The following is a 15321-nucleotide window of genomic DNA, read 5'->3' as shown; positions in this document are numbered from 1 at the left end:
TCAGATTATTCAAGAATAGATTATATAATATGTAGGTTATTTTTGGTGACTAGTTCTTTTTACCTCAGTTCTTTTTTTTTTTTTTTTTTTTTTTGAGATGGAGTCTTTCTCTTTCGCCCAGGCTGGAGTGCAGTGGTACGATCTTCCCAGGCTGGAGTGCAGTGGTACGATCTTGGCTCACTGCAACCTCTGCCTCCTAGGTTCAAGCTATTCTCCTGCCTCAGCCTCCCAAGTAGCTGGGATTACAGGCGCCCACCAACACATTGGCTAATTTTTGTATTTTTAGTAGAGACGGGGTTTCACCATGTTGGTCAGGCTGGTCGAACTTCTGACCTCAGGTGATCCGTCCGCCTCAGCCTCCAAAAGTGCTGGGATTACAGGAGTGAGCCACTGTGCCCAGCCTACCTCAGATCTTAATAATTATATTTGGTTCTTGATAATGAGTAACTTTTAAATGTTGATTTTATTAAGCTTTATAAGTAGGAGAAGAACATTTTGATTGATCCTTCTGAAGTTAGGTATATCTTTTATTTAGTTGATGTGAATATTGTTAATAATAACGATTGGCTTGCCACTTTCTTATGCCTGGGTTAAATGTGGTGAGTTTTCTTTGTGTTAAGCTTTTTTTTTTTTTACATTGTGAATTTGTGGAGGATTTTTAAGAGGATTTAGGGAGACAGAATTCTGAATAGCTGTTTGGTGGCAGTTGCATATTGCAGGCTGTGTGAAAGCACCTCTGTAAGATTTCCTTTGGTGTTTTTTCTACACCTGCTTTCTGTACTTAAATTATAATATGTATGTTTTTACTGAACCTGGGAAAGTGGTTAAGGATAAAAGAGAAAAAATTAAAAATATGTATGTTTCATAAATATTTTCTTTGGTGTAATAAGATGTAACAATTTGATTAATATTCTGAATAGCTTGGTTTAAAAAAATTTCATTTTTTGCTGTCATAGATAATGGTTTATTTTAGTGGAATGGAACTTTCTAATTGACCTCTCTCCCATAATTTGACAACTGGAGATGATATTTTACATTTGCTTTTCAATTGGCTTTAATTTTTTAAATTAAAGGGCAGCATGATGTTTGACCTTGTAATAACTATTTTTCTTTTTTACTTTTTAAACAGATGTAGAGCTGGAGGTCAGGGTGGTGAATCTGATTAGTTTACATGGTCTACCTGGAGTGAGTTTAATTGTATCAAAGGAAGTTTGATAACTTTGCCTTTCTTTTCAGATTTTATTCTTTCCAACTTGAAATTGAATTGAATGTCGATTGATTTTAACATTAGGAGAAACAGGAGAGAGCTGTAAGCTTCATAGGCTGATGTTTATTTAAAATATCAATTGTCTAAAAACAAAAAGCACCCTAATGAGAAATGGTACTATTGGAATTTAACTAGTAACAAGTAAAGAAATCACTGTAATTTCATGGACTGTGGATTTTTTTTTATTTTGAAGATATTATTAGAGATCTATTTCTGAATGTATTTTGTCATTTTGAGATAAGAATGCTATTTTGATATACAGGTCATTAACAGAGAGCAGCAAATTGGTGGTTTCTTTGGAAATATTTAATCTGGGGTCAGTATTCGTATTTGTCTCTTATTTTTTCCAGTGTCTGGTGAGGTACATTGACTATGGAAATACTGAAATTCTAAATCGATCTGATATAGTTGAAATTCCTTTGGAGCTGCAGTTTTCTAGTGTTGCCAAAAAGTATAAACTTTGGGGACTACACATTCCTTCTAATCAAGAAGTTACCCAGTTTGATCAGGCAAGTCACGGATTTTAAATATTTTTGCTAATGAAAGTAAAACTATGTGCTTGAAACAAAATGTAGGTATAGTTAAATCTTACTTTAATATAAAAGTCCGTATAAATTAGTGAAAAATAGGAATTATAATTAGAAAGCAATTATATATTTAATGCTCATCTTTGCTAGGTAAACATTGAACAGATAAGAATGACATACACATATATATGTAAATAGTTTCTTCTGATGTAAATGTTTAAAAGGATAGTCTCTTTTTGTTTTTTTTTTTGAGTCAGAGGCTGACTCTGTTGCCCAGGCTGGAGTGCAGTAGCGTGATCTCGGCTCACTGCAACCTCTGCCTCCCAGGTTCAAGCAGTTCTTCTCCCTCAGCCTCGCAAATAGCTGGATTACAGGCCTGTGCCACCATGTCCAGCTAATTTTTGTATTTTTGGTAGAGTCAGGGTTTTACCGTGTTGGCCAGGCTGGTCTCGAACTCCTGACCCCAGGTGATCCGCCCACCTTGGCCTCCCAAAGTGCTGGGATTACAAGCATGAGCCACTGCACCCAGCCAAGGATAGTCTCTTATATGATGGAGAAAATAATGAATACAGTTATTTCTATAATTGTTTTGGGAAAGTATTTATTAAATAAAAGTGATCTTTACCTAGTCCTGGCCATAAATACCACAAATTTGAAATTAATGGGGTTATAATTAGTCAGATTGTATCATTTTGGCAGAGGCTCATACTGTCTGATGTAATAATTGGCAGTGAATGTTTTGCTTATGTGGATTCTAGTTTATATTCCTTTCCATTGAATTTTGGGTTGGTAACCTAATTCTGGAAGACATTTCGATAATTTCAGGGGTAGTCTTACAGGAATCCTACCTCTTTTAAAATCTGTTATACAAAGATGATTCTTTTGGTAAATGGTAATGCTGGTGAGAGATATTACATTGCAAAGTAATCAGGTTTGTAATTCTGATTTATAATAGCAGCTCAAGTAGGTCATGTGGAAAACAGTTTAATCATTGTAAGCATTATAAAGAAATTAATTAAAATTTAATTAATTAAAATTAATTAAAATTGCCTCTATTTTCCTTTGAGAATCTTGTAGGTGTGTTGGGTATAGTTTTGTCTGCTATGTAGTTACTTATAAAAAACATTTCTGTACATGAAACTCAGGCTTTCATAAACATGAAATATAGATATTATAAAATTACACCCCAAGTTTCTGGTTTAAAATCTAAAGTTTGTTACTTTCTTCTTTAATATAAATGCTTTGACCAAGGTTGGGGAGGCTTGTTTTGGATTTCTTGCATGCATAAAACTCTAAAATCTTGTTTACAGACCTTAGAATATTATCTGCTCTCACTTTGTTTTACATATAGGGAAATTGTAGTCTGGAATAATTAAATGACTTCAAGTCGTGAAGCTAATTAGGGAAGAGCTAGGCCTAGAACTCAAGTCTATTGTTCTTTTCATAGTAAAATGCACAGATTTATGTTGATTGAAACACACATGAATCAAGGGGGAAAAAGATATTTAAAAAAGTTAATTTTAGAACTGAATTAATAAACTGCAGCTGAGAATGTTTTTGTGTATTTTAAAGGTTCTTTATATATGGTACCGTATATAAACATTTATATATATATATATATATAAATGTGTATATATATATATATATTTTTTTAGGTGGGGGGATGAAGTCTTGCTTTGTTGCTCAGGCTGGAGTGCAATGGCATGATCTTGGCTCACTGCAACCTCCGCCTCTTGGATTCAAGCGATTCTCCTGCCTCAGTCTCCTGATAGCTGGAATTACAGGCACCCGCCACCACGCCTGGCTAATTTTTGTATTTTTAGTAGAGATGGGGTTTCACCATATTGGCCAGGCTGGTCTTGAACTCCTGACCTCAAGAGATCCCCCCGTCTGTGCCTTCCAAAGTGCTGGGATTACAGGCATGAGCCACCCGGCCAAACATTTGTATTTGGATACTTAGTTCAGTAAAAAGATCGTTGATTAGAGTTAAGCTAATTGGCACACAATGTTTTCTGGAAAAAAATGAGCTATTCTTGAATAGCTCTGCTTAGAAAGTCCGTGTTTAGTTATTAATTCTCAGCCCAAAGCTCAACTCTAATCTTCTATATGAAGTCTTTGCTAATACCCACTTACCCGGTCCTCTGTGGTGTTTTAGTCATTCCATATATAAAGCCTATAAAGTTGTAATTTTTTCTTCCCCTACAAGCTTAGTGAGTTTGGTAGAGATAAGTATTCACTTTTCTGTGCCTAATTTCCCTGCCAGGTAGGTGTTAGATGAGCATTAGTTTATCTAGCATTTGAATAAATAGATGAACAGTAGGGATTCAGTAACAACACAAGTACCTCCCTCCTTCCCCTTTTCCAGAAGGTGTCCTGGGCACTGAAATTCCTTCACATTTTTTTAACTAACACTTTCATGCTATGCTACAGCACAGTCAGAATTGATACTCAGAATGGTAGTTTGCTGAAGATCAAGAGAATGTTACATTACTATTCCTACATGCCTGACTTTAAAAATTATATGTAGAGTAAGGGAATGAGAGCTAGAGCTTGGAATTTGTGTTTAACAATTTAAAGGCCTTTTAGCTTGTTTTCTAATAGATACAGGCAGAATTCAGGGGACTAAAGTAGAAAGCAAGTGATCCTTTCTTGTTTCTGAATGAAGCTTACCAGTTTGGAAAACAGAATGAAATATATTTCTAAAAAGTGACATTCATCTTTTTTAATGATTGAAAGCCTTATGTTCTAAACCAATGATCAGATTTATTTTAAAAAGTTAAGTTTTGCCCAGTGTGGTGGCTCATGCCTATAAGCCCAGCACTTTGGGAGGCTGAGGTGGGTGGATGGCTTGAGTCCAGGAGTGTGAGACCAGCCTGGGCAACATGACAAAACCCTGTCTGTATAAAAAATACAAAAAAATTAGCTGGGCGTGGTGGCACATGCCTGTAGTCCCAGCTACTCAGGAGGCTGAGGTGGGAGGATTGCTTGAGCTTGAGGGGTCAAGGCTGTGAGACCCTGTCTCAAAAAAAAAGAAAAAAGTTAAGTTTTATACCTTTTAAATACCTAAATATATTTTTTAAGTGCAGGTATATATCTCCAGCTCATAAGGGTTAGTGGAAAATATATTTCTTATGATAAAAATTAAATGTTTATATGTATTATATATATATAAAGAGAAAACATACATATTTTTGGTAAAGTGTAGTATTAAAACACCCATGTATCATATACTCTGTCATTCTTTTTGTTAGTTGGAACTGAGGAAGACTCAGATTTTATTTCAAGGTCAGGGTTCTGTGTTTATGATTATATATGATTCAGGGAGAATCTGTTTGAACCACTTCATACTAATTGTGATTGGTGACTGTAACTAAAATGAATTTGAATTCAGAGAGAAATCTAAAATTAGATTTCCGCATAAAAATTCTATGCAAGGAGTAATGGACCTTTAGAACATTCAGCTTTAGGTAATTGAAACTTTTGTAGAAAATAGGTTATTTCCATTTGAATTCGCGTATTGCCCAAAGACAGGGTTTCTTGAAATATTAATAATTCCACATATACCAGCAATAATTTTCAAAGACTTCCTAGGGGCAGAAGTTGTTCTTGAATTTTAGATAGACTTTTGATAATAAGAATTGAAACCAAGGGTTTTTATGTGAAAGAGGTTAACTGGAAAACTACATCTATTTGATTAAAATCCTAACATATATTTCAGTTAGTTATATTTTGAGGTTGTTAGCTTTGCCTACTTGATCCCATTTGATTGGTGATAACTTCTGGACCGTATTTGTTATTTAATTGATATTCTTGGTGAATTCAAACCTCTTGATATAATGTGTGTATTTCTGAATTTTATGCCTTAAAAAATTTATAAAACCTGTGTTTTTGTTAACCTAAAGTATTTTCTTATAGGAATTTTATGCCTTGAAAAATTTATAAAACCTGTGTTTTTGTTAACCTAAAGTATTTTCTTGTTTTGTGGATTTAAAAAATTATTTTTTCAGCTAGGCACAGGATGTATGCCTGTAATCACAGCTATTTAGGAGGCTGAAGTGGGAGGATTGCTTGGGCCCAGGAGTTCAAGACCAGCTTGAGCAAACATAGCAAGACCCCATCTAAAAAATTCTTTCTTTCTTTTTTTTTTGGGTAGTGATAGTTGGTGATTCTTGAGCATATGTAGTTTGAGTCTTGTTCTCTGCCCCTTCAGATGCATCATTCTAGGCCCAGGTATCCTCAACCTGTTGTTAAAATAAATGTGTCAGCTGGGTGTGGTGGCTCACGCCTGTAATCCCAGCACTTTGGGAGACCGAGGTGGGCGGATCACGAGGTCAGGAGATCAAGACCATCCTGGCTAACATGGTGAAACCCCATTTTTACTACAAAATACAAAAAATTAGCTGGTCATGGTGGTGGGCGCCTGTAGTCCCAGCTACTTGGGAGGCTGAGGCAGGAGAATGATGTGAACCCGGGAGGTGGAGCTTGCAGTGAGCCGAGATAGCGCCACTGCACTCCCGCCTGGGCGACAAAGCCAGACTTCACTCAAAAAATAAAAAAATAAAAAATAAATGTGTCCCAATGAAATAATTTTTTTTGTAATCCTATGTATTTCATACATTTAAAAACATTCTGAGAAAAAGTCCAAAGATTTCACCTGACTGATAAAGGAGCCCCATGGCCACAAAAAGGTTACGAATTCCTACATCGGTCTCACTTTTACCCTCTATACTACTGTGTAGTTAAAGAAGAGAAAATAGTTCTTAAAAATGTTATTTGGTTTCTTGGACCTTGACTTCCCCACACCCCCTATTTCTTTTAAAAATGTGACTGGTTTGTATTTTGTGGTTTTTAGTGTGTTTTTTACACTCTTGTTTGTCTGATTATTACAGGTATGATGTCCTATTTGGTTTGCTTTGTTTGCATAAACTATGTTTTCATATTTATAGAGTGGGAATGTAGCTAAAAATACAGCTCCACCTTCTAAGAGAGATACATTTCATCAGATGATGTCCCTATTTCAAGGAAGTTGTGAACCAGTAAATTTGAGCTGTACCTACCCATTTTGTGTTTTAAATTTATGCTTTATACATTCCGAAAAAGAATACTTAATTTTAATTTCTTTTATAGTATGCACAGGGTGAAATTCAGGAAAATAACCTAGAGAGATTTGGGAAGAGTAGTTAGATTGTGTCGAAGTAATTTTAGTAATTACAGTTTTATGGAGGAGTAGATAAGTTCTTATTACAATTAAGTCTCAGTATGTTCCAATCCCAAATATATTTTAGGTATATCTTTGCTTAGTTCTGTTGATAGATATTCAATAGCTCAAAGTTAGCAAGCACCTAATTTCTCATATGCCAGTTGTACAGTTGTAGCCCTCTTAAGCAAAAGTCTATTTAAGAGAGTTTTGAATGTAGAAGGCCAGGCGCGGTGGCTCACCCCTGTAATCCCAGCACTTTGGGAGGCTGAGGTGGGCGGATCACTTGAGGTTAGGAGTTTGAGACCAGCTCAGCTGACACGGTGAAACCCCATCTCTACTAAAAATACAAAAATTAGGCAGGTGTGGTATGTGCCAGTAGTCCCAGTTACTGGGGAGGCTGAGGCAGGAGAATCGCTTGAACCGGGTAGGCGGAGGTTGCAATGAGCCGAGATTGTGCCACTGCACTCCAGCCTGTGCGACAGAGTGAGATTCTGTCTCAAAAAAGAAGAAAAAAAAGTTTTGAATGTGTATTTGTGACACCTCACATTTTATAATTTCAGTTTGTTGATTTTTAAAGAATTTGTTCATATTTTGAGCTTTCGGTTTGTGGTTTTTTTCGCTTCTGCTCGTCTTACTTTAAAACCAGAGTTCCTGACTCTGCCTCTAAAACTTTTAAAGTTTTGTAAAATCGAGTACATTTTCTAGATATCAGAGATTCATTTTTATGTGCTATTGCTTTTCAGGAGACCATTATATTTAGTTGGGGCCAAAGTAATCAACGTAATCTGCTGGGTTAAAAAAAAACTATTCTAGGATATTTGCTTAGTATACTTTTTTAGATTTATAAATATGGCTGCCTATACAAGTATTTAGCTCTACTTCATTTTAGCAAGTGTGTAATTGGAATACATTCATATACGTGGAGATGCATATTTGCATATTATAGCCAACAACAAGGTAATATAGAGATTTTAGAATGAAGAAATATGATGCTTGGAAAAAATGGGTAGGAACAAAATAAGGGAAGAGAAACATGTTGGTGTAGCTGGTTTATGTTTTCTTCTTTCTTAGGGCACAACCTTTTTGGGGAGCTTGATTTTTGAAAAGGAAATAAAAATGAGAATTAAAGCAACCTCTGAAGATGGAACAGTTATTGCTCAGGCTGAGTATGGCAGTGTGGATATAGGGGAAGAGGTATTTAAGAAAGGATTTGCAGAGAAATGCAGACTTACTTCCAGAACTGACATCTGTGAGGAAAAAAAATTGGATCCTGGTCAGCTTGTTCTTGGGAACCTCAAAAGCCCCATTCCTTTGTGGGGGCATAGATCAAACCAGTCAAACTTCAGCAGGCCCAAGGGGCACTTAAGTGAGAAAATGACTCTTGACTTGAAGGATGAAACTGATGCAGGCAATCTTATAACATTTCCAAAGTAAGAATTTAGTCTTCACTAATTTCTAATTCATGGTAGAGGTCCCTGTCATAGTAGAATAGAAGTTAAGGCTTATGCTTTTGGAATCCTTTACTGTGTCAGTGATTTTAAGGGCTGATGCTGATATTTCTATTTTTCTCAAATGTATTCCTCTCTGCTTTAGCAGGGATATTTTCATTAAAAGCTATTTTGAAAGAAAAATAATTCCTGAATTATTTAAAAGTTTACGTACCAACTTTTCATGCCAACTATTTGGAATACACTTATCAAAAATAAAAATCTTCTCCTAAATCTGAATTATTCAGGCAAAGTCAGAATTTCAGATAAGATTTGAAGTTTTTCCTATGGCTTTAGGAATATTTTAAAGAGTTTCAGGAAATTGCCTTTACTTTTTTAATAAAAGTGAGGCTCGCTCTTCTTGTGAAAACTTGTGATGGAGTTTGATCATTCCGAATAGTTTACTTTTTAGATAATTTTAAATCATCAACTTGAAGTAGAAATCCAGATTTGATATTTATATGTATCAAAACATTCTTCTATATCATGGTCCAGGCCATGATGCTGTATGTTGGATGATATAGCTGTTTAATGGGATCTCATCAGTGCTTTAAGAGCTAAACTGTCAAATGGGGGTGGGAGGTGGTGGACGGGGGGATCACAGGGGATCACAGGATGGGGGGATCACGGGGGGCTCACAAGAGGGATTGGAAAAAAACTAATAAAGAAATGCTTTTTACTTTGTAGTTGGTAGTGCTATGAAGAAGTTGGAATATATTTTCTTTGAGAATTAGAGGCATTATTGAATTATGACTTCAGTTATAAAATCTTGTTTGCATTAAATTATTTTTTAATATTATGAACTAGGTAAATATTTTAGTTTTCAAAATTAACTTTCAGATATATTGGGGTATAAAAGGACCAAGATAACTTAGATGTGTTTTCTGTGTCAGCCTTATACAGTTTGTTTTTCAAAATAAATGAATTTGTTTTTATAGGGAAAGTTTGGCTGTTGGTGACTTTAATTTAGGGTCTAACGTCAGCCTGGAAAAAATTAAGCAGGACCAGAAACTGATTGAAGAAAATGAAAAACTTAAAACAGAGAAGGACGCTCTTCTCGAAAGTTATAAGGCGTTAGAATTGAAAGTAGAGCAGATTGCGCAGGAGCTGCAGGTATGTTCAGTGGCTTAAGGTGAAGAGTGTCCAACTGGGAAATCTGTGTACTCATCTGCTGCTATTTATTTTTCTGTCACTTTCCTTTCCTTCCCCATCATTCTCTCCTTCTTTGCTAATCCCTGTATTTGTTTATAGGTGAATTTTTTTTCATATGCTCCAGACTAATCATCTTTGGATTTCATTGGATGTTTGAAAATTTAATAATTTCTCATTTACATTTCCCTTTATGTTCTAAAAACTTTTCAACTAAGGCAATTTTCAAATATTCTAAAAGGAGAGAGACTTGAATAATTAGTTCTCATGTGCCCATCACCCAGTTTTTACAATTATAACACATGGCCAATCTTTTTAAAAATTTACACTTCCTGGATTATTTTAGAAGTCCCATTCATATTATTTCATAGTCTTCAGTATGTATGACTAATAGAAAAGGACTTTAAAAACCATAATAATAATACTATTCATACTTAAAAGTAAACAATAATTCCTTAATATTATTTATATCCAGGCAGTATTCAAATTTGCCATATTGTGTCATGAATGCCACATGATTGTAGGCATGTTGATTGTAGGTCTCTCCAATCAGGATCCCAGTTAGGCACATACATTGCATTTTGGTTGATATTTCTCTTAAATTGCTTTAATCTGTATCCTTGTGTTGCTTAACTGGATTCTTGATCTCCATGTGTGTCTTCTTTTATGGTAATCAGGTCTCCAGATTTGCTCAGATTCTAGTTCAGAAATTCCCCCCCCCAGGGATACAGTGTGGTTGATAAGTGTGTGTGTGTGTGTGTGTGTGTTTTACACCAAATCTGTTGTTCCTGCACTAGTTCCTCCAATTCTCTGACACCAACTGGGTGTCTAATAATTCAGCTCCATTCTGACACTACATTACCTGTACTTAGCATATACCCTACAAGTTAAGGACTCAGTTCCATAAAGCTGCCTCTACTTTAGATGCCAGCCACAAATGGGGTCCCCAGGCTACTTGCATATCTACCCCCCCACTATAAATTCGGGGTTTCGCATGACTCTCCCTCAGGTTAGATAATTCACTAGAAGTACTCACAGAACTCACAGAAGTGCTATACTTACAGTTTTATTATTAAGGATATAACTCAGAAACAGCCAAATAAATGGAAGATATGCATAAGGCAAGGTACTGGGGCAGGAGGTACAGAGCTTCCATGCCCTTTCTGAGTGTGCCACCCTCCCAGGTCATGGATGTGTTTATCAACTCAAAAGCTCCCCAAATCTCATTCAGAGTATTTTGGTTTTGTTTGTTTGTTTGTTTGTTTTGAGACAGTCTTGCTCTGTTGCTTAGGCTGGAGTGCAGTGGTGTAATTTCTGCTCACTGCAGCTTCTGCCTCCCGGACTTAAGCAATCCACTCACTTTAGTCTCCTGCCTAGCTCGGACTATAGGTGTGTGCCCCATTCCTGGCTAGTTTTTGTGTTTTCTTTTCTTTTTTTTTTTTAAACTCAAACTTGCCTTATTTATATCCCCAATGGCATGATTTTGGCTCACTGCAACCTCTGCTTCCCAGGTTCAAGCAATTCTCCTGCCTCAGCCTCCTGATAGCTGGCATTACAGGCACCCGCCACCATGCCTGGCTAATTTTTGTATTTTTAGTAGAGACGGGGTTTCACCATGTTGGCCAGGCTGGTTTCGAACTCCTCAGGTGATCCACCCACCTCTGCCTCCCAAAGTGCTGGGATTACAGGCATGAGCCACTGTGCCCAGGCCACATTTTCTTTATCCAGTCTATCATTGATGGGCATTTGGGTTGGTTCCAAGTCTTTGCCATTGTAAATAGTGCTGCAGTAAACATATGTGTGCATATGTCTTTATAGTAGAATGATTTATAATCCTTTGGATACCCAAAGGATTATACCCAGTAATGGGATTGCTGGGTCAAATGGTATTTCTTGTTCTAGATCTTTGAGGAATTGCCACACTGTCTTCCGCAATGGTTGAACTAATTCACACTCCCACCAACAGTGTAGAAGTGTTCCTATTTCTCCACATCCTCTCCAGCATCTGTTGTTTCCTGACTTTTTAATGATCACCATTATAACTGGAGTGAGATGGTATCTCATTGTGGTTTTGATTTGCATTTCTCTAATGACCGGTGATGATGGGCTTTTTTTCATATGTTTTTTGGCCGCATAAATGTCTTCTTTTGAGAAGTGCCTGTTCATATCCTTTGCCCACTTTTTGATGGTGTTTTTTTCTTATAAATTTGTTTTAAGTTCCTTGTAGATTCTGGATATTAGCCCTTTGTCAGATGGATAGATTGCAAAAATTTTCTCCCATTCTGTAGGTTGCCTGTACACTCTGATGATAGTTTCTTTTGCTGTGCAGAAGCTCTTTAGTTTAATTAGATCCCATTTGTCTATTTTGGCTTTTGTTGCCATTGCTTTTGGTGTTTTAGTCATGAAGTCTTTGCCCATGCCTATGTCCTGAATGGTATTGCCTAGGCTTTCTTCTAGGGTTTTTACTGTTTGGGGTTTTACATTTAAGTCTTTAATCCATCTTGAGTTAATTTTTGTATAAGGTGTAAGGAAGGGGTCCAGTTTCAGTTTTCTGCATATGGCTAGCCAGTTTTCCCAACACTGTTTATTAAATAGGGAATCCTTTCCCCATTGCTTGTTTTTGTCAGGTTTGTTGAAGATCAGCTGGTTGTAGATGTGTGGTGTTATTTCTGAGGCCTTTGTTCTGTTCCATTGATATTTATATCTATTTTGGTACCAGTACCATGCTGTTTTGGTTACTGTAGCCTTGTAGTATAGTTTGAAGTCAGATAGCGTGATGTCTCCAGGTTTGTTCTTTTTGCTTAGGATTGTCTTGGCTATACGGGCTCTTTTTGGTTCCATATGAAATTTAAAGTAGTTTTTTCTAGTTCTGTGAAGAAAGTCAATAGTAGTTTGATGGGAATAGAATTGAATCTATCAATTACTTTGGGCAGTATGGCCATTTTCATGGTATTGATTCTTCCTGTCCACAAGCATGGAATTGTATTTTCTGTACAGTCGGGGTTCGCTATGTTGCCCAGGCTGGTCTCAAGCAATCCTTCCTCTTTTGGCTCCAGAGTTGCCGGGACTACAGGCAAGCCACCATGCCTTGCTAAATTAATGAATTTTAAACACATTTGACATGTTTTAATCCACTGAAGCCATTTTTTTTTTCTTTTTGGTGCACACATTATCCCCTTTGAAGTGTTTTTAAATTAGCTGCTGTGTCCTTTTGACATCATAACAGATGATATTCATAATGGATAAATCACCATTATTAAGTTTTTCATTAATCTGTGACCTAATGATTTTTGCAGCCGTCGATGATTGTTGTCTGCAACCATGTTTTCATCAAGTGCTGTATTTCTTTTTTTTTATTATTATTATTATTTAAGTTTTAGGGTACATGTGCATGACGTGCAGGTTTGTTACATATGTATACATGTGCTATGTTGGTGTGCTGCACCCATTAACTCGTCATTTAGCATTAGGTGTATCTCCTAATGCTATACCTCCCCCCTCCCCCCACCCCACAACAGTCCCTGGTGTGTAATGTTCCCCTTCCTGTGTCCATGTGTTCTCATTGTTCAGTTCCCACCTATGAGTGAGAACATGCGGTGTTTGGTTTTTTTGTCCTTGCAATAGTTTGCTGAGAATGATGGTTTCCAGCTTCATCCATGTCCCTACAAAGGACATTAACTCACCATTTTTTTTGGCCAGGTGCTGTATTTCTTAGCTGGAAAATTTCAACTATTTGGTCACACTGAAGCCTAGTTTGTTCGGTAAAGGCAAGATAAATACTTTATTCATTCCCTTTATATGTACATGTTTTCAGAAAAATAAGTTTATTCCCTAGGATTGTCCAGTGTTGACTAGCAAGGGTTATTTATTCTCCTTAAGTATTATTATGAACTAACGAATTTTAAACATATTTGAGTGTTTTAATTCACTGCAGCCATTATTCTTTTTGATGCCCATCTTACACTCTTTAGAAGTCTCTTTAAGTTGTTGCTCTGTCCTTTTGATGTGATTCCAGTAGTCTGATAGCTTCCTTGTTTTCTGGTGTCACAAGATGTTCCATACTCATCTGCATTTCCTACCCTAATCCTGGAAAATTTATTTCTCCAAGCTATGGTTCTTTTTAGTGGCAAGAGGTATTTAGATACCAGACTTTGGGTGCTAGGGATGTATATAGCTATTGCTTTAGTCTTTGCTTCTAAGTTATAGAATGTCTAATGGATAGGGTTAGGAAATATTAATTTTATTTTCTAATGCTATATTGAGAATATCATTTACATATAGTAAAAATGCACGAATATTGTGTAGAACTTGATGAATTTTGACGTATGTATACACTCATGTAACCTGCATCACCCTCATCAAGATTGGCTGATCAAACTATCATTAATCAGATATTTCACCTAGTATCAAGCTCTACCAGTAATTTCAGGGACACAGGTAACAAAGAGACTCCTTTGTTCCAGAGCAGGTGCCCCAGTCTCTGACCAGAGACTAGAATGTCTGCTGTGGCTACTGCTGCCAGGCATCAAACAATGTCTCTAAACTGTCATAAGGGTGCCATCTGTAGGATTGTAACTAGAGAGGGTGGGGCCCCTCTCAGGTGAGCAGTGTGGATATGAAGCAGTGGGGAGTGTGTTCTACTCAAGTCTAAGTCTCACAGCAGCCTATAGCAGAGCTTTGGGTGTTGTCCCAGGTGTGCATAGGAGAGCCTGGCTTTTCTGCCCCTTCTTGGCTGGGCAGCAGCTGCAGTCATGTCAGCCTAAAAAGTCAGGCGAAAGTTGGGCCACAGCTCAGAATTAAACTCTCAAAGTGACACTTTTGGCCTGTGCCCTGGGATACTGGGGCACCACCTAGGTGAGCAGCATGGGCAAAAAGCTGTGGGAAGTGTAGTCTGCTTGTGTTTCAGTTTCACAGCAGCCCATTGCAGGGCGGTGGGTATTCTATAGATATGTGTGGGGTAGCCTGGTTTCGCTGTTGGTCCTTTGCTGGGCAGTGACTGGGGCCACGTCAGCCCAAACTCAGGCCAAGGGCAGGACTCAGCCCAGCATTGAACTCAGCAAATGGTGCCTTGAGCATGGGGCTAGAGAGAATGAGTCACCACCCAGCCAAGCAGCGTGAGCAAGAAGTACACGTGTAGGGAGTGTGATTTACTTATGTCTCAGTCTCAACAGCAGCTTGTAGCAGGATGACAACTATCCTCCTGGAGGTGCATGGGCATGCTTGTTCTCCCTCTCCTTTTTTGCAGCAGTACAGTGGCTGCAGCCATGTCTATAGGTTCCTGGTATCTAAACTCTTGAAGTGGCTCCCTGCTGAGGCTGCTCCAGACTTGGGTGCCTGTGGCATTCTGTGTGGATTCCTTTTCTGGAACAATGTCTTTGTGTGATCTTTAGGCAGCTCCATATGTGAGGTGCGAGGCCCTAGTGGATCGAGGGTTTCTCCTATAGCCAATGTTGTAAATGCTTGTTTCAGAGCTCTGGAGATTTTTCTCTTACTGTTTCCCTGCATACAGTAGCCTTTCCCAGCTCTCAGCTGGTTTCTGGCTAGGCATGCTTCCTCAAACCCTCTCCTTTCTTACTTCTGGGGCTTTCTCTCTCTTCTCTGGTGAATCCAAATGTTCGTTCTTAGACAGTCTGTTCAAAATGTGTCTACTTACTATTCTGATTCTTCCCTGTGGAAAAGGCACACACTATC

General features: G+C 37.5%; 1 protein-coding gene across 6 annotated transcripts in view; it reads left to right on the top strand.

The window, feature by feature from the left end:
* Positions 1-15321, top strand: part of STK31 (serine/threonine kinase 31) — a 140334-nt gene that overhangs the window by 20458 nt on the left and 104555 nt on the right. For 4 of the 6 annotated variants that reach the window (XM_054494826.2, XM_054494828.2, XM_063668403.1 and 1 more), the window contains 3 exons: positions 1618-1776; positions 8066-8424; positions 9420-9594. In XM_054494826.2, coding sequence (XP_054350801.1) covers positions 1618-1776; positions 8066-8424; positions 9420-9594 — 693 coding nt within the window. The remainder of the gene's footprint in view (positions 1-1617; positions 1777-8065; positions 8425-9419; positions 9595-15321) is intronic. The other 2 variants (XM_054494831.2, XM_054494832.2) reach the window with 1 other exon arrangement.

This window comes from Pongo pygmaeus, chromosome 6 (assembly GCF_028885625.2).
Source record: "Pongo pygmaeus isolate AG05252 chromosome 6, NHGRI_mPonPyg2-v2.0_pri, whole genome shotgun sequence".
Lineage (NCBI taxonomy): Eukaryota > Metazoa > Chordata > Mammalia > Primates > Hominidae > Pongo > Pongo pygmaeus.
Note: the sequence above shows the minus strand (reverse complement) of the source record. Positions and strands in the feature narration are given on the sequence as shown.